Source organism: Pelobates fuscus, chromosome 1, assembly GCF_036172605.1.
Source record: "Pelobates fuscus isolate aPelFus1 chromosome 1, aPelFus1.pri, whole genome shotgun sequence".
Classification (NCBI taxonomy): Eukaryota; Metazoa; Chordata; class Amphibia; order Anura; family Pelobatidae; genus Pelobates; species Pelobates fuscus.
Genome location: NC_086317.1, coordinates 66,936,379 through 66,958,386, shown reverse-complemented (window position 1 = coordinate 66,958,386; position 22,008 = coordinate 66,936,379). Strand labels below are relative to the sequence as shown.

The window sequence follows — 22,008 nt, the reverse complement described above, 5'->3', positions numbered from 1 at the left end:
CGAACACTTTGCGGCCTTGACAAATATGAGGAATTTGGTCTCCATCAAAAGTTTGCCAAGTCTCTACCAATTCAAGATCAACAGAGTATTTCAAAGTTGTTTTGTGCTTGATCAAGGAATCCATTCTTGAAAGTTGACAACTGTGGAATATCAAACCTCATGACTGGAACAAATATGGATCCACTAGTAGCTAATTACCTAGTCCCAGTACAAGAAAAGGGAGGTAAAAGCTACAAAACGTTTAACGAAAGAATGACTAGAAAGTCCAAAGATAGCCTATATTCTATTTCATTCCAAGAAACCATGCTCTTCATTGCATGGAAGTGGGACCTTCTACAGATTCAGATACAAAGACACTGAAATAAAATCTGACATCCACAGATTACTACCTAACATGTGCAGGATGACAGATAAAGCACAACTCAGCAAAGAACTTAAAAAACATAGACTATTTTTTACCAAGGAAGATGTAATTACTCAGCTACTAGGAGAGAACAGCTGGCACATGCGTGAAAAATGTATGTCACATGGCTCATATGTAAGACACTTGGAGATAATTTGACTACTTGTAGAAAAGATTCTTAAAACGTTCAGAAGGCTGCTTGCACATTAAAGGGACACTATAGTCACCAGATAACCTACAGCTTAATGTAGTGGTTCTGTCGCTGTAGGCTTTTCAATGTAAACGCTGCCTTTTCAGAGAAAATGGGATATATACATAGAATGAGACAGCAGATAAGAACCATTCGGCCCATCTAGTCTGCCCAATTTTCTAAATATTTTTAGTTAGTCCCTAGCCTTATCTTAAGTCTAGGATAGCCTTATGCCGATCCCACGCATGCTTAAAATTCCTCACTGTGTTAACCTCTACCACTTCAGCTGCAAGGCTATTCCATGCGTCCACTACCCTCTCAGTAAAGTAATACTTCCTGAAATTATTTTTAAACCTTTGCCCCTCTAATTTAAGACTATGTCCTCTTGTTGTGGTAGTTTTTCGTCTTTTAAATATAGTCTCCTCCTTTACTGTGTTGATTCCCTTTATGTATTTATACATTGCTGCCAAGTAACACCTCTAGTGGCAGTTACTCAGACGGCCACTAGAGGTACTTCCTAGTCCAGTGCTGCACATTGTGCATGTTCCCCACAGAGATATTTTAATTAAATGCATCTCTATGAGGAGATTCTGAATGGCGCAGTGCAACGTTTTGCCGCACATGAGCAATAGCTTCACAATGTTTTCTTGCACTGGTTAAGAACATCAAGATTGATGATATCAACCATGTAGGTGGAGCCAGCCATGGCAAGAACTGTGCGGTGTGGGAGAAAAGGTGAGAAAATGTACCTTTTAGGGTGATCAGAGTGGTACCAGTCCCCAACACAGCCAAACCAGCACTATGTTTGTGTTCCTGACAGTATAGTGTTCCTTTAATATTGTTTTTGACTTTTATGAAGAGAAAAGTATTGAAAACTGGAAATAATTCCTGCAGGGAAAAAAAGTTTATCCTATTTCGTGTAAACATGGATAACTTCTGGGGTTCAAGCCTAAACAAAGCCCATTTTCAGGAACTAGTTATTGGCTGTATTGTGAATCGGGAAAGCAGTGAAAAACCTTTTTGTGAAGAGTCCTAAAACGGAACTCAAAGATATGCTTCAAATTTATAGAAGGTTTTGGTAACATCACTTCATTGTGAATGTGAGGAAGCTATTGATAGGGTAATGAAACAGATGGAAAACACTGATAAAACAGCACTATACCCCTTGGTACTCTGTAACTGCTTCATCTCATTGAAGTGACTACAGTGTCCAGAGTCCCCTGCAGCTGTCCTTCCATTTGGTGGTATACCATATTTAAAGTTTTAATGCTAAAACAAACGTTCCAAGCATTTCATACCCTTGTGCAGCTCGAACTAACGAGCCTGAGCATCAATGAGTGACTGTGATTCACTCAGTGTCAGCTATGAGTTGGTATGGCTAGAAGGAAGTGTGTCATGTCAGCCTTAGCCACGCATTCTGTGGAGTCGGGGCTATGGGAAGCCAGTGGCTCTTATTTAACCCCTTAAGGACACATGACATGTGTGACATGTCATGATTCCCTTTTATTCCAGAAGTTTGGTCCTTAAGGGGTTAAAGTTGACCTCCCCAAAAATGGTTTAACACCAAATGAAGGGACAGTGCATGTACTATAACCAATTCAATGAGATGAAAGAAACTGTCATGAGGTAAAATTTGAACAGTACTACAAAGCAAAACTTCCTCAGCAGTGTTCTTTCATATCAAGCACACATATATTCAAGGCTACACATGAATGTGATGCAGGGAAAACCATCACTGGGCCCACTACAAAATGGCTGCATATTAGAAGGAGGAGATTTTAATGGAACATTTGATACCATGTGAATTTGTATCTCTCTGCACCTGCCAGATAACTTTATGTGCATTTTGCAAATGTAAAGAGTATAATTTATATTTCAATGTCAAATATGTTATACAATTTTGTATTTTACTTTTCGATTTTCATGAAATGCATAGCACTTTGTGTATATGAGAATTTCATATAAATATAAGGTTTACATCAGTTTGTACATTTGGAGCACTTTTTTTTTTTTTTTTTTTTTTTTACTTCAGCGTGTCTGAAAACATATGAAATTATATACAACAACCCTATATTAAAAAAATCTATATATATATTAATGATAAATATTTAAATCTGGTATTACGTATTCAAGCTGGTGGACTTTTCTCAATAATTTCCACCATTCAGAACATGTGACCATTTTCTTTAACACTATACTATAGTTAAAAAAAGGCAAAACAAAATAAACTTCTGGCAATTTAAATCCCAACGAACCCCTCCTGGCTCCTACACTAATTGGTATGAGATGGGGTTATTTTACAGCTTTGTAGTATTTCTATCCTTAACCACTCGATGGCATCATGCACTATTCATCAAATATCCATAAACAGGAATTATTGTAATACAGTAACCAAGAAGAGTGAAGTTCCTGTATTATTGCATATTCCCAACAATTCACAGTTTAGTCAATAATTCTGACTGAGTTTATTTTTCAGAAAAAAAATATAGTTTAACACATTTATAATCCTCTTTGAACAAACTGATAAAAACGGTTACCACTAACCATTAGTTAAGGGTCAGCATTACAGATCTATCTGGAATTATTGTCAGTGTTTTAAAGGGTTACTCCAATCCATTGTAGCTGTTATGATGCCAGGAGTACCATGGACCAGTTCCCAACAGTTAGAAACAGTTAGCCACCTTTCTTGGGTCCCCGCTGGGCTCTAAGGCTCCCTGATAGTGTGGAGCCACGCTTCTGGCGGATTTGCAGAAGCTGGAAGCCTCTCTCAGCCAATGACTGACATTCTGTACAATGGGATGAAGTTGTTACGGTGCAGGGTGGACCCAGGTGCCGACTTACCTTTAAGAGTCAGCTCTTCCCCTCTACTTCTGTTTGAGTCCAAGGTTTCAATCAAGAAGGCATGAACTGGGCTTCGCTGATAGGCTGAAAGCATTAGCTTTAAATGGAAGTGGAGGGGCGGTGCTGATGGACGCCATACTGAAGACTTTTGGGTTAAACCATGCGTTAACAGGTTAACTCTTTAAGGTAAGTCGGCACCCAGGACTTCCTCGCACCATAGCAACTTAATTTGTATTAGGATTTATGGTAATAATGAATCTTCTGGTAAAGATAGCGTAGTATATTCTGGCTCCATCTCAGTTATTAATTAATCAGTATGTAATCTCTGCTTTTTGCTGGTATATTTATTTTACAATACTAGTGCTGAAGTTGTTCATACGTTTAGTATATTAATAGTTTTACTGTTTCTTAGTTTTTTAAGCCAGTGTTAGCATCTAGTCTGATTCAACATTGGTATATTTATAATAAACAATATAAATTCACACCACAACTGTCCTGTTAGTGCCTACAGGAAGGACATGGACCTGAAAAGTCTTTCACAACATCCAGTCTGTCTGAGGAACCTTTTAGTAGGATCTGACAATTGACCCCTGATTTTAAAATAAATAATATAGTCAATATTTTAAAACAGGTCTCAAAAATGTTCACCCCATCTATCAGCCCTGGTGAGCAGAAATTCACCTCCGTTGAGTGTAAGTAGTACAGGGGCTTTAATTTCTAGCCTTATATTAAAATAAAATAGAATAAATACATTCAATAATACCCACTTTTAAGTTCACAGGCTAACAGCAAATCCTTGGGTCTCAGGAGTACTGCTCACACTTGTCAGCAAGGGTTCATGGGATATGTAGTTCAGCACTTGGCAACAGTTGCAGTTATCAGATAAAACAAGTGAAACTGTTGCTTTAAAGGGACACTGTAGGCAGTGTAACTGCTTCGTCTCACTATGGTGTCTAGAGTCCGCTGGCACTGTCATTCCATTCAGAGACAAACATTTTTTAATGGTTTAATCATGCTAGACTAGAGTCCCCAACAGTGCATCCAACACTGCTACTAAGAAAGCATTAGCCCTAACAGCAATGGATGGCTGTGATTGATTTGTATTCTTAACGTTATAATCTTCCTGTAAGTTTAATTACTGCTTCACTCACCGTTTTGTGATTATAGCTATAAAGGAGCCTGTTATAGAAATTGGGATATAACATGCGTCTTTACAGCTACTTAGACAGATAGGGAAAAGCATAGGGCTATCACTGTAAATATCTATGAATGATAAGTTGTTATGGTGTCCCTTTAAGCAGTAAGTACATATCAGTTTAAAACATGTTTTTGTGCAACTTTTTTGCTGAATTCAGATGCTTGTGTCCCAACAGGTCTTCTACTAAAAAACCTATACAAGTCAAAGTCAATGGACAGAAGAAATCGAGTAGCCTTGATACACTGGACCATTTAAAGCAACTACAATCAGTGGAGACCTAATGACTGCTTTTACAGGAGCATAGAATAAGGATACAGAGAAGAAAGCAGTGGCTGATTTGAAGGAAAGGGAACACAATCCAGTCCAAGCAGCTGACATGTTATACAAATTCTACGTTCCACCAGCTACATATCTCCACGCTGCTGTGTTGCTGTCATTCACTGGACAGGAGCTTAGTATAACAAATAACATCAATGTCACCTTTACATTGCACCTGCTACATTACTAGCTAGGTAATGCAGCACTCACACAATTATAGTATTATATATTGATCTTGGAAGCAAAAGGGAAAGGTGTCCTCTAACATAGTGTGAATGACAGGCTGGAGTGCTAGAGTTTGCCTGTCCCTAGGCTTGTCTTACACTTATTAATATGTACTGTACCCAACTCTATGGGATGGCATGATAGAGTCCATTTTTAATGGACGTTTTTCTTGTGCTAGACAACAGCCTCCTCTAAAAATAGTTAAAGAGACAGTCTGAGCACATAAGTTGGTTATTTTTAATTTGTGGACTTGCTGATGAAAAAAAAGTGTCATTTCTGGGAAATGGCACTGCCTGTATTTTGCAAATCCCTCACCTCTAGTGGCTGTCATTTAGACAGTGTTTAGGAGCATCCACTAAAATGAAATCTATTATGTCCGGTGTCAGCATGTTGATATTGGATGCGCTTCCAATGCTTCTCATTGAATTGAAAATCGAGAAGAAATAGAATGTTTTTCTAAAAAAGAAGAACCCAACAATCTAATCTAGTAAAGGAACACATCTAACTTGTTTATTTAACCCCTTAACCCCTTAAGGACCAAACTTCTGGAATAAAAGGGAATCATGACATGTCACACATGTCATGTGTCCTTAAGAGGTTAAGGACCAAACTTCTGGAATAAAAGGGAATCATGACATGTCACACACGTCATGTGTCCTTAAGGGGTTAAGAGGCCTTCTCCTGCGGCCCTCGCTCTCTTCTTTCCCCAAATAATTATTTTTTGGGATGCACCATGTACCAGACCCAAAGGCATGGATCTCCTCACCAACCTGCTGCTGGCGTTTGCAAGACTAACCACCTTACAAGACTAGGAAACAGTGATTGGAGAGACTTGTTCTTTTATCTTTAAGTTATGTCCCAGGACCTAATGCACTCCTATATCCAGGAAAAGCTTGTTCATATTTTGGCCGTAGATGGGCTACACATTTTGTCACCCGATGAACTGAGAGCAAACTACAGTGTCCCACATCCCCCGCTGGGTTTACTTATAAACTCTATTATTTAGGCATTTTATATACAGTAAATCCTGTAGATTAATGCTTGCATTCTATTGATTGCGTTGACCAACTAGGAAGACTAACCTCATTATTATATGGTCTCCAGCTGAATAATGCAATTATTCCACACCAGTTATATACGTAAACTATTCTGTATCTACTTTGGACTGTTTCTTTTCATATGTCATATATCTTTAAAGGAACACTGTAGGCACTACAACAACTTATTCTTATTGATCCTCCAACTCGATCTGGCTCAATTGTTTGAAGGCTTGAAAGCTTTAAGCCATACCTCCAAGTCGGGACTGTAACTTCCTGACTTTCATATTTAATCATACTGTGAAGTCAACAAGGGTAAAATACTTTGAGTGATATATTAACAGCGTACCTGCAATTAAATAATTAAATGCACTTTAGTTCAAGTTATATTCATCTAGCACTATTGGTCTGTCATATTAAAATTAGGACCCACGGATAATGGGGTACTGTGACATAGTGGTGAGCTTAAAGGTGACACTATAGGCACAGTGCCCATGTTCCCTTAACCTTGCAATGTAAAACATTGTTTACATTGCAGGGTTAAGGCAAACTGTGGTACTTAAAGTTTAATTCCGTGAAAAGCAGTTGGATATCCTCACGCTTTGCATGAGGACGACCAGCATCTCGAAAATTCCTACAGGAAAGGATTCAACATTTCCTGCGGGAACGCTCTAATGTGCGTGCTGTGTTTGACGCTCCTGCTCTTTAGGTTCCCCCATTGGCATGATGTTGCGGGGGGGAGGAGGCAAATCTAGCACCAAAGGAACTTGGCACTGGAAAGAGGTAAGTGTTAAAAGGGTTTTCTTGTGGAGGGGGAGTACCTACTAAGTTAGGGAAAGGTTTGTATTCCTAATCCAATAGTGTTAATTTAACATGATATGGCCATATGGTGGAACCAAATCCCATATTTGTTTGCTGAAATAGGTTAATTTAAATGGACTTGTAAATTGTATACCTGTATTTTTGTGTGTGCTGTTCCCTTAATCTCGATTTTGTGTAAATATTGGTCTTTATGGCAGCACCATTACAGCTAAATACATGTTCTGTGTGTGTCCCCCCCCCCCCCCAATTCCTCTTTTTTCTAAACACGGGTAGCATGCTGATGTCAGATTTATGCTTCTACGCGTCTAGAATTAGCGAATTCACATAGAGAACTATAGCATACAAATGAGAGCAAATTCATTGCAGTGAGCTGTGCATGCGCTTATGGTCCACAATGCTTCCAAATGAGATGCCTGGGATTGGACCAATGTCCTGTGCCATGATGACACTGAAAGGGGTGGAGCAAACTGCCACAGGGGGACAGATTAAACCATTCTCCTGACTCTGAAGGCAAATGTTCTCGCTGAGCCAGGGAGGGAATGAGTGGGGGTAGTCACAGGCAAGAAAAAAAAGAGGATCACTATAGGAAGGCTAGAACGGCAGGGATGGCTCGAATAAAGGAGGAGGGAGGGGGATCAAGCCTTCCCTGGCTTGCCCGGAAACGGAGAGGCTAACATCTGTCGCCAGCGCGCAGTGTGTGCTGACAACAGGAGTATTTTTTGCACAGAATTGACATTAGGAAGTCTGGAACAGAGTTAAGGGCTCACTAAGTCACATGGTCCAGGGATGTAACTGACCCCCGGCAGAAAAATGCAAACACCTGTGAATGTGCAGCGTTTGAAGCAGAAACACTGCACATACGGATTCCTACTACCGTGACCACATGTAAAAGCAGGAGTGGTCATGGTGGTTGGAGTAATCCTTTCAGGACAATAAACTGAAGACTACTTTGTCAAGGCACTGCTAAACAGTAATGGGAAGAATGAGACTATTTGTAATCTCTTTCTATCCCGGCATTTTTGTAAACACCAGCACAGGGACACTTATGCAATTTTTTTTTTGCAGGCATGGCAACCAAACCATTTCAACCTACAGAAATGCTTTCCTTGCATCATAAAACTAAATTAAAAGAATGGGAAAAGCTCATCTGATTAATCTCTGTAGGACCATTGACGTTGACTATGCTGCTAGTAGGGGATTTCCCTAATCCCGGCCCTGACAGGGTTAATTCTTTCATCAGTAATTAAAGCTCCATGAAATGCGACTCCGAGCCAAGATTCCAAAATATGCAAATTGTGCATGTAAACATCTATAGGCAGTGTATGTAAAGACACTTGGTTTAAGGCTCAAGGACGTACTGGATATTTCTGATAAGTCTATTGGAATAAAATCTGCTCCAGTATTATTCACTAAACTGGCAATTGTGGGAAACTGATCAGGGAATGGCATTTTTATGTTAAAATAGCCAAACTGGAAAAACAGCTTTGTTGGATATTTGTTTTTTTTTTTACCAGTTCAGCTATTGTGGTCTATCTTTTGCAATAGCATTTTGCCAATTCTTAATGATTCCCAATTAGTTAGCGTTATCACAACCATCCAGAAGCAGGATGACTATAAACAAACAGAGAACACACGCACCAACATTAACTAAAAGAAAAAAAAGGGATAAATATTCTCTAATTAAAGGAACTATTCAACGCAAAATGCATGTTAGATTGGGGGCCTTATAAAGCAATTCCAGTCTAAAAATGTGTTATTGCTACAAAATGATTACTTTCAACTGTTCATTTTATTGTAATGTAATAACTCATGTGAAATCTCAGCTAATTTATGTATGTACTTGTTTCATTGAAAGGAACTATATTTAAAAAAAAAAAAAAAAAAAGACGACTGAAATCATTAAAATTTGCAGTTTTTCCTTCCACTGTGCTTTACATTTTTAGTTTTAGAATAAGTTATTTCTCTGGAAAACAATCAATGTAATTGAAAAGGAGTAGAGGCATAGGTAATTGCAATACCAAAAGGAATGAACATACAAACCATTTCTCCTAAACTGCAGCTCCTCCCACTGTAGTTCTAGCAGTGTAAACCAAATAAACATGGAATATATTAGGTCTGCGCTTCCAGTTGTAGTGTGCACCAATGTGCTTCCAAGCATTTATTTGAAGGACATTAAAGACGGGCAAACATTTCGGGCACAAGCCCTTTTTCTTTTTCTTTTTTTTTAAATTCTTTATTTTTGGTATGCAGGTAGGTACAACCGTGCCTGTTTCGCCCCAACAGCATTAGCAGGCTCGATTTTCATGTACATATTATAACAGTTGAGACTTGATGAGTATGCATACATTTTAAAGGAGTAAAATAATAATACGGTAAACCATGCTGTAACTAACTATAAGCATAAATGGGTGGAAGTAGATTGGCATTCCTGGTTAAGGCCTCGCGTTGTAGTCCTCACGCCTATACATTAATTAGAAACGACTTGTGATGGTATATACTTGCTATCGAGCAAGACAAGTGCGTTCTAGGTATATAAGCCTGCTCGTCTATTACCAGTTGGTGTAGTGGAGAGACGTGTGTAGCATAGGTAGGCGACAAGCCTAATCTAAAATATAACATATATGCTTTTATGTTGTGGTGCCCCTGTTTCGCCGGTTCGTCTGTCTGTGGACGGGGTCCCTGGAACTATATATTGAGGATGCAAGAGTTTCATAATTTGAACAAACCCTGCTGAACTATTGTGTCTTCAGCGCGAGAGAGAATAAAATAAAACAATGTGCAGCAGATACAGCAGCACGGTTTTAAAGAATAGGAAAACGTGTAAGCTAAGGCGCTGCGAGAGGTGAACTGTGAAAAAATTGTTTGCGTTTAAACATTACGATAGGTGTGTAATTAATAAGTGTGGCTGTGACGTGTCTAAGTGCACAAGCCCTTTTTCAATGCACAGGATGTTTTTTTCCACTTTCAGTCAGATGTTAACTTACTTCAGAAGTTTGTATTCCCTGCTCCATAAATTGAACTTTAATGACCTACTGGAGGTTACTGCAAGGTCTAGCATGCTACCAATAGAGCAGGAGATAAGAAATTCTAACAGTAACATAATTTGCATTAAAGGAAGTGTTTAGGAAGGCTGTGCAAGTCACATGCAGGGAGGTGTGACTAGGGCTGCATAAACAAAGTGATTTAAAGGAACACTATAGTCACCTGAACAACTTTAGCTTAATGAAGCAGTTTTGGTGTATAGAACATGCCACTGCCGCCTCACTGCTCAATCCTCTGCCATTTAGGAGTTAAATCACTTTGTTTATGAACCCTAGTCACACCTCCCTGCATGTGACTTGCACAGCCTTCCATAAACACTTCCTGTAAAGAGAGCCCTATTTAGGCTTTCTTTATTGCAAGTTCTGTTTAATTAAGATTTTCTTATCCCCTGCTATGTTAATAGCTTGCTAGACCCTGCAAGAGCCTCCTGTATGTGATTAAAGTTCAATTTAGAGATTGAGTTACAATTATTTAAGGTAAATTACATCTGTTTGAAAGTGAAACCAGTTTTTTTTTTCATGCAGGCTCTGTCAATCATAGCCAGGGGAGGTGTGGCTAGGGCTGCATAAACAGAAACAAAGTAATTTAACTCCTAAATGACAGTGAATTGAGCAGTGAAATTTCAAGGGAATTATCTATACACTAAAACAGCTTTATTTAGCCAAAGTAATTTAGGTGACTATAGTGTCCCTTTAACTCCTAAATGGCAGAGAATTGAGCAGTATTATGGCAGGGGCATGATCTATACAGCAAAACTGCTTCAGTATGCTAAAGTTGTTCGGTGTACCAAACCAATTTTTGCTATGTGTGTGTCATCTGCAACTTCCATCTTTCTTATTCAGTGCCCCAAATTATATACCGTTTTTAATAGACTTTTGATGTGACGTATACATATATACATTCTCGTTTCCACCCCCACCCTACCACTTTTTTGCAATAATAATGTGTGCATAATTATTGCAGCTTAAGAAAAGTAATTCAAAATAAATTTATTTATTTGCCCTGTCTTACAGAGTATATCATATTCCTAGGGTTTCAGTTGATTTTTGGTAATGACAGGTCACAAAATTCAAGGAGTAAAATAAAATTTCAATGTTGAACAATTTTAGAATGGTATGTTTGTCTTGTAGTCTTTTTAAAATAGTAGTGTAAGGTAGAACAGAATGCATTTAAAGGATCACTATAGGGTCAGGAACACAAACCTGTATTCCTGACCCTATGGTGTTTAAACCACCGTCTAGCCCCCCTGGGCCCCTCATGCCTCCATAAATATAGCAAAATCTTACTGTATTCAAGACTGAAGCTGTAACTCTGCATGCTGTTTGCCACAGAAAAGCAAGCTGTCTGCTGACCTCATCAGAAGTGGTAGTCTGATCCAATCACAATGCTTCCCCATAGGATTGGCCGAGACTGACAAAGAGGCAAATCAGGGGCAGAACCAGCATGATTCAAACACAGCCCTGGCCAATCAGCATCTCCTCATAGATATGAATTGAATCAATGAATCTCTATGAGGAAAGTTCAGTGTCTGCATGCAGAAGGTGGAGACACTGAATGTATGGATGCATTTTAGGCAGCCATGACCCAGGAAGGATCTCTAACAGCCATCTAAGAAGTGGCCAGTGAAGTTATCACTAGGCTGTAATGTAAACACTGCATTTTCTCTGAAAAGACAGTGTTTACAGCAAAAAGCCTGAAGGTAATGATTCTACTCGCCAGAACAAATTCAATAAGCTGTAGTTGTTCTGGTGACTATAGTGTCCCTTTAAGTAGGTTTAATTCACAAGGGTAATATGTGCAGAGGAAGATGCACACTTAGAGACATTGCTATCAGTAGAACCTATATACACGTAACAAGTACCATGTAGATAGTTCCAGGAGAGTGTTACCCCTACACAGGGCTGTATTTACCACAAGGCAAACAAGACATTTGCCTAGGGCGGCACTTTCAGGGGGAAGCAGCAGAAAAACACCACCCCAAGCACCCAGGCAAATGCCTTGTGTCCTTGTGGGCCCAAGAGCCAAGTGGTGCAGAGGAAGCTGAGCAATAAGAGCTCCGTTCCCTCACCGCCTCCATTGAGCACTAGCAGCCCCAGCAGAGCCAGCCCAGCCATTAGTCCCAGCCCAGTCAACAGCCCCAGCCTAGTCAACAGAAGCCAACAAAGAGCCTGCCGAGCCAGCCCAGCAGCTGTCAGGGACAGCATTCACTTCAGCTCTACCAACGGTAGGGAGGCTGGGTGGATTTAAATAAAAAAAAAAATATTAAATTTGTGAGTGTTATGAGTGTATGAGAAAATGTGTGTATGTTGGTGCCTGTCAGTGAGTGTGTGTGCGTGTGTGTGTGTGCGCGCCTGTCAGTGAATGTGTGTGTCTGTCAGTGAGTGTATGTCTGTCATTGTGAGTGTGTGTGTCAGTGAGTGTAGCTGTCAGTGTGAGTCTGTGAGTGAGTGAATGTGTGTTTGTCTGTCAGAGTATGTCAAATCAGTGAGGATGTGTGTGTCTGTCAGTGTATGTGTATCTGAGAGTATGCATCTGTCAGTGAGAGGGTGTGTCAGTGTGTGTCTCATTGAAAGTGTGTGTTGGTTAAACAGTGTGTGTGCCAATGACTGCATCTGTCAGTGAGTGTATGTCAGTGCATGTATCAATGAGGGCGTGTGTCTGTCAGTAACAAAAATGGCCCTGACATAAATTGGTGAGGCAAATTTAGATTAGGCGGTGCCTGAATTTAGTTGTGCCTAGGGCAGCACAATTCCAAAATACACCAATGCCCCTACCACTACCTCACGTTGCAAGACGGGTACCAAAATGCAACATGAAGAAAACAAGTATTTAAGGTGTGCGGTACTACAATGGAATACAATAAATATAACACAGGTGATGGCTGACCGGTTAGTAGTCAGTGGTTGAAACGTTTGCTGGTCCCTCTTACTTGAAACTTCTCGACATATTGTGAGAGTCAGCCAGAGCTGGTTGTGAGGAGGGCTTTTAGTGTGAGAATACCGGTGGTGTATAGGCCATTGGAGCAGTGATCGAGCGGGCTGTGTCATTGCTGCAGTGGCCCAATACCTCGCATCTTGCACAGTTAAACAAAGACCCTAAACAATAGTTAATTAAAAACCCTGTTATGTCTAGGATAAACTTTAGGATGTAAGAGGCCAGTTCCTTTTTTGTTTGCTGTAGATTAAGGTAGTGGTGTAACTGTGGCTAGTATGATGTTTGAGTCACCTGGGATCCAATGGAACTAGAGGTGTTTGGAACGGTTAGTTGTGACATGGTACGTGCTTGTCAGTGCATGAAGCCGTGGACGGCTCTACTAAAAGTGTTGATTAGCTTACCGTGGGGTGCATGTGAGATGCCATTTGTGCAGAGGGCAGCTTTACTTATCTGCTCAGATCAGTGACCTTTTGTTTGGTCTCATTAATTATGAGTACTATAACCCCATCACTCTAGAGGGGGGGGGGGGAGGGAGGAGGGAAGGAGAGCCGATAGTCACCTTTTAGGGCACCCGTAAGGCTTCATTGATCAGCAGGAGCTCTGTTATGCTCCTAGTACATATGCAGCATTTCACACAGATTTTAAAAAACAACACAAAACAAACAAAAAAAAAACCCTCTCCTCCTCCGAAAGCACCTTCAATGGGACTGTGAGGGTCAGAACTGGACCATGGAGCAATGGAAGAAGGCTGCCTGGTCTGAAGAATAATGTTTTCTTTTAGATCAGGTGAATGGCCAGGTACATGTGCATCATTTACCTGGGAAAGAGTTGGCGGAAGGAATGCGGGAAGAAGGCAGGCCAACGGAGGCCATAGGAAAACGTGCGTCCTGGCCTTTATGTGGATGTTACTTTAACACATACCATCTACCTAGAAATTTTTGCAGACCCCATACACCCCTTCATGACAATGGTGTTCCCTGCTGGCACCCTGCCACACAGCAAAAATTGTTCAGCAATAATTTGAGGAATACGACAGAGTTTAAGGTGTTACTTTGGCCTCCAACTTCCCCTGAACTCAATCCAATGGAGCATCTGTGGCATGTGCTTAAAGGGAAACTCCAGTGCCAGAAAAACGATCCGTTTTTCTGGCACTGGAGGGTCCCTCTCCCTCCCACCCACCAATCCCCGGTTACTGAAGGGGTGAAAACCCCTTCAGTCACTTACCTGGGACAGCGGCGATGTCCCTCGCCGCTGTCTCCGCGACGCTCCTCCTAGTGATTACGTCGGCCGGTGGGCGAGACTAATCTCGCTCACCGGCCGAGGAGACCTAATGCGCATGCTCGGAAATGCCACGCATGCGCATTACGTCTCCCCATAGGAAAGCATTGAAAAATAATTTCAATGCTTTCCTATGGGGAATAGAGCGACGCTGGAGGTCCTCACACAGCGTGAGGACGTCCAGCGACGCTCTAGCACAGGAAACCTGTGCTAGAAACAAGGAAGTGACCTCTAGTGGCTGTCTAATAGACAGCCACTAGAGGTGGAGTTAACCCTGCAATGTAAATATTGCAGTTTATGAAAAACTGCAATAATTACAGTTGCAGGGTTAAGGGTAGTGGGAGTTGGCACCCAGACCACTCCAATGAGCAGAAGTGGTCTGGGTGCCTGGAGTGTCCCTTTAAACAACAAATCTGATCCATCGAGGCCCCACCTCGCAACTTGCAAGACTTAAAGGATCCCTGCTTATTTTTTTTTTTTTAAATCTCATGTGTGCCACTGTAATAAAAAAATCTATAGTCACCTGAACAACTTCAGCTTTATGTAGTTGTTCAGGTATTATCTATAGCTCCCTGCAGGCAATCTAATGTAAACACTGTATTTTCAGAGAAAATACAGTGTTTACATTGATTGATAGGAATACCTCCAGTGGCCGTCACTCAGACGGCCACTAGAGGGACTTCCTATCACGCAGGGCCCTAAAAAGGCCCTGTACACGTCAGACGTATTAAAATACGTCTGACGTGTTCAGGAGAGAGAAGGCACTGTGTGCGCGCCTTCTCTCTCCAGCCTGTCAGCGGAGGAGGGGGGCGGGCAAAGACCGCGAGCTGAGCTGTCACTCCGCTCAGCTCGCGGCTGCGCACACCGCGCGCATGCGCGGTAGTGCGCTCAGCACTTCAGAGGGCGGCATGAATGCCGCCCTCTTAAGTATGTGCGCATGTGCGCATATTGCTCCCTGCTCGCGCCCGCCTATTTCGTCATTTTGACGAAATAGGGGGCGCGGCTTCACGAGGCTCCCGGCGCTGGAACGAGGTGAGTAAAATCACCTCCCTGGAGAGTCCCTTTAATAAATTAACTGTAATCAGCAACATCTCCCAAGTACAATGCGTATAACATAGGTATACCGTTGCAAAAATAACAATCTTAATCCTATCCCTCATCCTAAAGTATAACCATAACTCTAAATCAAATCCTAACTGCAAATCCTTACCCCAATCATATGTGTAACCTCAATCCAAACCCTAGCAATAGTGTTAGAAGGATTCCTATTGCAAATGCCAGCAGAGGAATTTCCTTGCTGGCCCTAATCTGAAACCGAATCCTAAAATTAATTCTAAACCTAATTTAAATCTAACCCTAAACCCAAGGGTTTCCCTCTACTAATATCAGTACTGATTCTAGCAAAATAAATTCAAAGCCAAAGTTGTATGTTGTGGCCATCTACTGGCTATTTTCAGTATGACAGGCAGATACCTGTTGACCTGAAAAAATATGCCCAATGTCTTGCCATCATTCCTGAGTAAGTGGCAAATCCTAAGGACCAATCAAAATGGCATTGCGGCATGGAGGCAGAGCCTTAATCGTCTGTCCAGACCCTCTTGATCTCCCAACCACCATCTTCACAGAAAGAAAAAAAAAAAAAAAAACAAGGTAGAGACTGATTGCTCAGCCATGGCATTCTTAGTGAGAGGGGTGTATGCAGCGCAGACTTTCAGCGCTAAATACAGCCTGGGGATTTAACCCTGCTCACACCGTATTGTAGAATCCCTATATAAATGCCTGTTTGCCAAGCTCACTTTGAGCGCTGTAAACAGAGCATTGGTTAGTCTGGGGCCACTAATTCTGGCCCCAGATGGCAGATTTGAACAGGTATAAATTGATACCTCTGTTTCACAGTTACCAGCAGCGAAATGGTCCCAGCTGGTAAAATACCGCATGGTGGAATAATTCCGTCATGGGTCCTTAAGGGAAGGACAACCATGACGGAATAATTCATTGGTTCTTAGGGGGTTAAAATTCACAAAGCAGAAATCAGTCAAAACTGCCTCTTTTCTCCAATTCAAACACTGGTAATCCTGGATTTCCAAACACTGCAGGAGGAGATAGAAGCCAAGCAAAGAAAGGCTTCAGGGAGGAAAATTGGTGGTAAGTCAAAATAAACTTCAAATTTCAGGCCAAATGAACCAAACTATAAAAATGTGCCAAGCTAGGTTTATTGTTAGTGAATAATTATAGTCAAACTGGCTAGATGTAGTGTATTTTTATATAACTACTAATATAGAACGTACATTCAGGTGCTGCATTTCAGTTCTCTCTAAAGGGAATTGCATTCCAATTAATGAAGTACCTGGAGATTTTGGTGGTAAATCTGGCTCCTGTTCCTAGCAACTTTACCTACAGTGTTCACACTTCATTAGAAAACAATAATGTGGGACATTAGTATAAGAAGTAATATGACAATGCCACCTCAAGTTCTTCGTTTTAACTGCATCTCTTTAGTGAAAAAAAAAAAAACCCTCAGGAAAAATGGAATATCTTCAAACAAATATTAGAAATGTACACATCTCAGTATGTATCATAGGGGAATAAATATAAAATAAACAAATTGAAACTAAGGTGTCTTAGTGGGAAGGTAAACCAAGAAATTGAAAATAAGAAAGGGGCATTTAAAATTTAAATATGAATTGTAAAACACAGATTATTTAGATTAAAAACAAATAAAGGAAGGAATGTAGAAGAGGATAAAAGCCGACTTCCTCAATGAATATTTTTGTTCAGTATTTACAGCTGAGAATGAAGGAAAGGGGCCTCATTTAGGAAAAAGGACAAACGGGTCATTTGTTATATGTGAGTTTACAGAGGAAGAGGTTCTTTTCCACTGTCAAAAGTAAAGACAAAGAAGTCAATGGGACCTGATGGAATACATCCAAAGTTGTTGCCTTACTTCAGTAGTGGGCAAAGTAATGGAAACCATGTTAAAGGATAGGATTGTATAACATCGTTCTGTGGGTCACTCTAGAACTAATAAGAATTCCTTGCACAGGGCCAGGAATATGTATTATTGACAAATAAATAAAAACAAATAATTCCAGGTACCAATAACATCACAAACATAAAATAAAACAATTGAAAATTAACCAGCCTCCACCCCAATAACAAAATAAATAAGAAAAATGTTTGCACAGAGAGAATGCACTCCTTTTTGACACCCACTATGTAAAAAATATATTTCTATGAAAAAATATATTGAATGATCTACACATATAACCAATTTGTATTATTTTTTAAAAAGACAATGCAACCAAGACAGATGGAACAATGGATTTGAAATATTCAGTTATACTGGATTTGAAATATTCAGAATATGGAGATAAACACAACTGAATATGTATAAATTAAGAGAGCAATCAACAGATATGTTTGTTACAAAGACCTCCTTCTCCTCACACTCCGATGATCAGTATTTTGGAATGCTTCCAACACCGATCGAGAATTATAAATGACAAGATACAAGACATCTAGAGGGTTAGAATGTATTTAATTAAAGAAATCATAACAGGGATGTGAACAATATAAGTTACTAGCAGAGACCAAGCAATATTTTACTTTAATTTAAAAACTAGTTATAACTTCAAATGAACCGTGGGGTAGGAGTTCTCAAATTCCATTAAAAAGTGTGTTTCCAAGGGACTGTGCCATGATGATGGTAGACTCAGTAGACGTGCACCATGCCATAGAGAAAGGTCCAAAATAGGACATATGTGAACAGGCCTCCGATAAGACCCCCTGCGAAAAATGGCCTCCTTGATTTAAAATATTTGCTCCACCGTCTACCAGATTTTAATACCAAGAGCAAGGAAAGTAGGAATGAAGCCAGGAAATAAAAGATGAAGCCATATAGGCCGGTTAAGCCAAGGATCCCAGCTGTGGCCCCAGACAGGGCAGATACAGATGTTCGGCAATAGTCAAGGACTGCAGCATTCCCTCTCACTGCAACTTCGCTGATAAACTGGGGGCCCTCTCTCTTCATGGTCACTGCAGCCATTGCTGCCATTCTGTGTCCTTTAGATACAACTCTACAATATATTAAAAAAAGTTATGTTAATATTGGAAAAGCGAAGAAAACGTATATTGAATTAAATGTATCTACAATTCAATGGAATATGTAAAGTCCAAATCACCAAATGCACTTTAAATGTTAGGGTTGTCAACCTTTATGTCAAAGAGCCTCATGTTAAAAATGTATTGGAGTATTCAACAGAACCTTCCACGTGTCTCATTTCACCCAGCCCTCCCCACACGGGTCTCATTTCCCCAAGCCGCCCCCCACCTCCCCCCTCATGTGTCTTAATTCCCCCGTCCGTTTACAAAGTTAGAATAGCTGTAGCTTTTTATTTAAAAATATGCCACATTTTTTTGTTTAGTTTGGGAATTTTCCCTTTAAATAACATGATAGGCTGGTGCAGATTCATTTTTATACATTATATAGATAAGGCATTAAAAAAGCAGAACATTTAATTAAATTTAAATTATAAAACCAAAATAGACCATTACTTTGATAGAAATCTCTACAGTTTGCAGGTTCTTGCAGTGAGCTATGCAGACACAACATGAAAACCACCTTCCAAATATCATGTATATTCCACTTGTGCTCCCAAAAAAGTTCTGATGCATTAAGGCATGGACTCCACAAATCCTCTGAACTTGTCTTGTGGTATCTGGCACCAAAACATTACCAGCAGATTCTTTAAGTCCTGCAAGTTGTGAGGTTGTGCCTCCATGAATCGGATTTGTTGTTCCAACAGATGGTCAGCTGGTTTGAGATCTGGGGAATTTGGAGACCAAGGCAACACCTTGAACTATTTGTCATGTTCCTCAAACTATTCCTAAACATTTTTTGCAGTGTAGCAGGGAGCATTGCCATCAGGAAACACCATTGCCATAAATGAAAGAAAACGTGACTCAAAAACAGGCAACCTTCTTCCATTGCTCCATGGTTCAGTGCTAATGCTCACATCCCTATTGTAGGCACTTTCCATAGTGTACAGGGGTCATTATAGGCACTCTGACCGGTCTGCGGCTACGCAACCCCATACTGGGATGCTCTACATCTTTCTATCATGGCCAGCATTACGTTTTTCAGCAATTTAAAGCAACAGTAGATCTTCTGTGTGATCAAACCAGACGGACTAGCCTTTCCTTCCCACATGTTTCAATGAGCCTTGGGTGCAAATGATCCTGACATTGGCTGTCCTTCCTTGCATTACTTTTGGTAGGTACTAACCACTGCATATCATTAACAACCCACAAGACTTGTGGTTTTGAAGACGCTCTGACACAGTCGTCTAGCCATCTTTATTTGGCCCTTGTGAAAGTCGCTCAGATCTTGCACCTTTTTTATTTTGCTTCCAATACATGAAATTCAAGAACTGACTATTCATTCACTGCCTAATATATCCCACCCTTTTTTCTTAATTACCTTTACCACTAACTAATGTAATTATCAAAGTAAAATTGAGATCCCCCCCCAGGATAAGATGCTTGCTCCATCTTGTTCTATGGTGATATACATTATACCAAAATCCACTGCACAACAAGGATATTATGGGATAAGCACTGGTAGTTTTGTCCCAAAGAGTAGTTCCAATCATCACACAGGGTGATTAGAACTGCTCAATTAAACGGATAGAAGTCATAGCTCTACTATCAGCTTATATGCAGCCTGATCCACCATTAGTGACCCAAGCTTCGATTTAGTACTGGAAAAGCTATAGCTCACGCATATCTGCAGATCAGCTGTCACTTTACAAGAGAACACTGGTAAGTCTGGAATTAAGTGTTCTGTGCTGCTTGATTGAAAACTCCTGTGGACTGTCTTATCATGGCAGTGTTCATTTTCTTTTACAAATTACAGCTTCTGCAAGACACTTTCACCAATGAAAGGAAACTCAAAAAACTCAAGTACCATGCAATTTGCAATAATGCAAAATTCTTTATTATTTGTTTTACCTGTTTCAGTGGTAGGGGTGCAACTTTTCACTAGACACTCCAAGCATCATAAGTGTTGCAGCTTATTGTAGTAACTATGCAAGGACTCTAAGGTAGCATGTGCTATTGCTTTGTCAAACTATTTTCAAGCAGTTTAACTAAAAATGGAGAATGCCCTAGCACCCATAGTCATATGATATCAACTTCTCTACGTGACTCTGCTGCTATTAAACTTTTTGGTCCTGTAGAAACAATACAGAAATCTGTGTTAATAACAGCGAGGCCAAATCAAAGTAATTTGTACTAAGGATAGTCAGATTATCGGTTCTGCCAATTATTAGACCCGATATTCCGCATATATTTGACCAGATAACTTACTCACCCCTCCTAGCCACAACTGGAAACTCCAGCAGCCAGCCAGTGAAGCCATACGCTGTGACCTCACATCACCCCTTACTGTGAGTTACCGCATGTAAAGCCCAGCAGAAGGCAAAGAGATGAGACAGTGAATAATCGACTTTAATGTACTGGGCTGGCTGAGAATGATAGGAGTAAAATAGCCGACAGCAAGCACTCCTATAGACTGTAAGCTCGTTTGAGCAGGGCCCTCTTCAACCCATCATTCCTGTAAGTTTTCTTGTAATTGTCCTATTTATATAGTTAAATCCCGCCTTGTTGCTTTTTCAAAACTTTAAATGTACAGAATAATCGGCAATCACCCAGAAAGGCGACTGACAATCTGTATCTGCATTAGCTCTGGAAAAATTATATTGGTCGATCCCTAATTTGTACACGTAACGACAGAGACAATGGTTAAGACGCTTGCGGTGTCCCCATAATCTAATACATACACATCACAGTAAGCCAACGGGTTACTCGCTATTTTATATATTACTACTAATGACATTAATTTTCTTTTTGGATAACTGCTGAGCAAAACCAGACTCGGAACCCTATACCATGCTTTGTGAATGGGGGTTAGCAATGCATCTAAACAAAAAATGTATTTTTCGTTGTCTTTCATTCTGTATGCAGAAAAAAAAACCAAAAAAACATGCAGATTTTTGTAGTGCCTATTGGAAGCGATGTAAAAATCAAACCCCTAATAAATACAAAATTAAAATGACCAAGCAGGGCTGTCTGATTAAACATGTAAAACATGAAATACATTGTGTCATTTAAAAACAAGTAGGTGATACATTCTCCACCCTACATGGCTTTGAGACCCAAGATCAGAGGTCCTCAAACTGTGGCCCTCCAGATGTTGCTGAACTACAACTCCCATGATTCTTTGAATTACATAGATAGCCAGAGAATCATGGAAGTTGTAGTTCAGCAACATGGGGGGGGGGGGGCGGAGTTTGAGGACCCCTGCCCAAGATGATGACATTAATGGATACCAATCCTGCTTCCAAGGTATTTAGTGATATTTATATCAGCAGGGATCAGAATCCTGGCTCAGTCATTGGGCTAACAGAACCAGCAGCCCTTTGTGACAATATTGTCAATAAAGCTATGCTTGTTGAAAGGTGCCAATATTGACAAACAGCCCAGGTGGACGGTGATGGTTTGAGTATGCTTTACCTGTGGCTCTGATCTTGCCAATTCCAGGCTCCGCAATCCGCCTGCTCACGTTATCCGCTCTGAAGACTGGCAGCACTGTCTACACTAGGCTTTCCGCCATCTTGGAAAAATAACCGGAAATGAACTTTCACCCCCTCACTCATTTCCC

General features: G+C 40.4%; 2 protein-coding genes across 2 annotated transcripts in view; one reads left to right on the top strand and one right to left on the bottom strand.

Annotated features, from left to right (window-relative positions):
* P2RX5 (purinergic receptor P2X 5) overlaps positions 1 to 5,687 on the top strand; it is a 50,169-nt gene extending 44,482 nt beyond the window's left edge. The window contains exon 12 of the mRNA XM_063443547.1: positions 4,808 to 5,687. Coding sequence (XP_063299617.1) covers positions 4,808 to 4,913 — 106 coding nt within the window. The 3' untranslated portion in view covers positions 4,914 to 5,687. The remainder of the gene's footprint in view (positions 1 to 4,807) is intronic.
* Positions 5,688 to 17,807: 12,120 nt separating this feature from the next.
* On the bottom strand, positions 17,808 to 22,006 carry EMC6 (ER membrane protein complex subunit 6). Its single transcript, XM_063443535.1, has 2 exons — positions 21,861 to 22,006; positions 17,808 to 18,364 (listed from the first exon to the last, which is right to left on the bottom strand). Exon 2 carries the CDS (start codon positions 18,340 to 18,342, stop codon positions 18,001 to 18,003), a length of 342 nt encoding a protein of 113 aa, XP_063299605.1. The 5' UTR covers positions 18,343 to 18,364; positions 21,861 to 22,006; the 3' UTR covers positions 17,808 to 18,000.
* Positions 22,007 to 22,008: the final 2 nt, after the last annotated feature.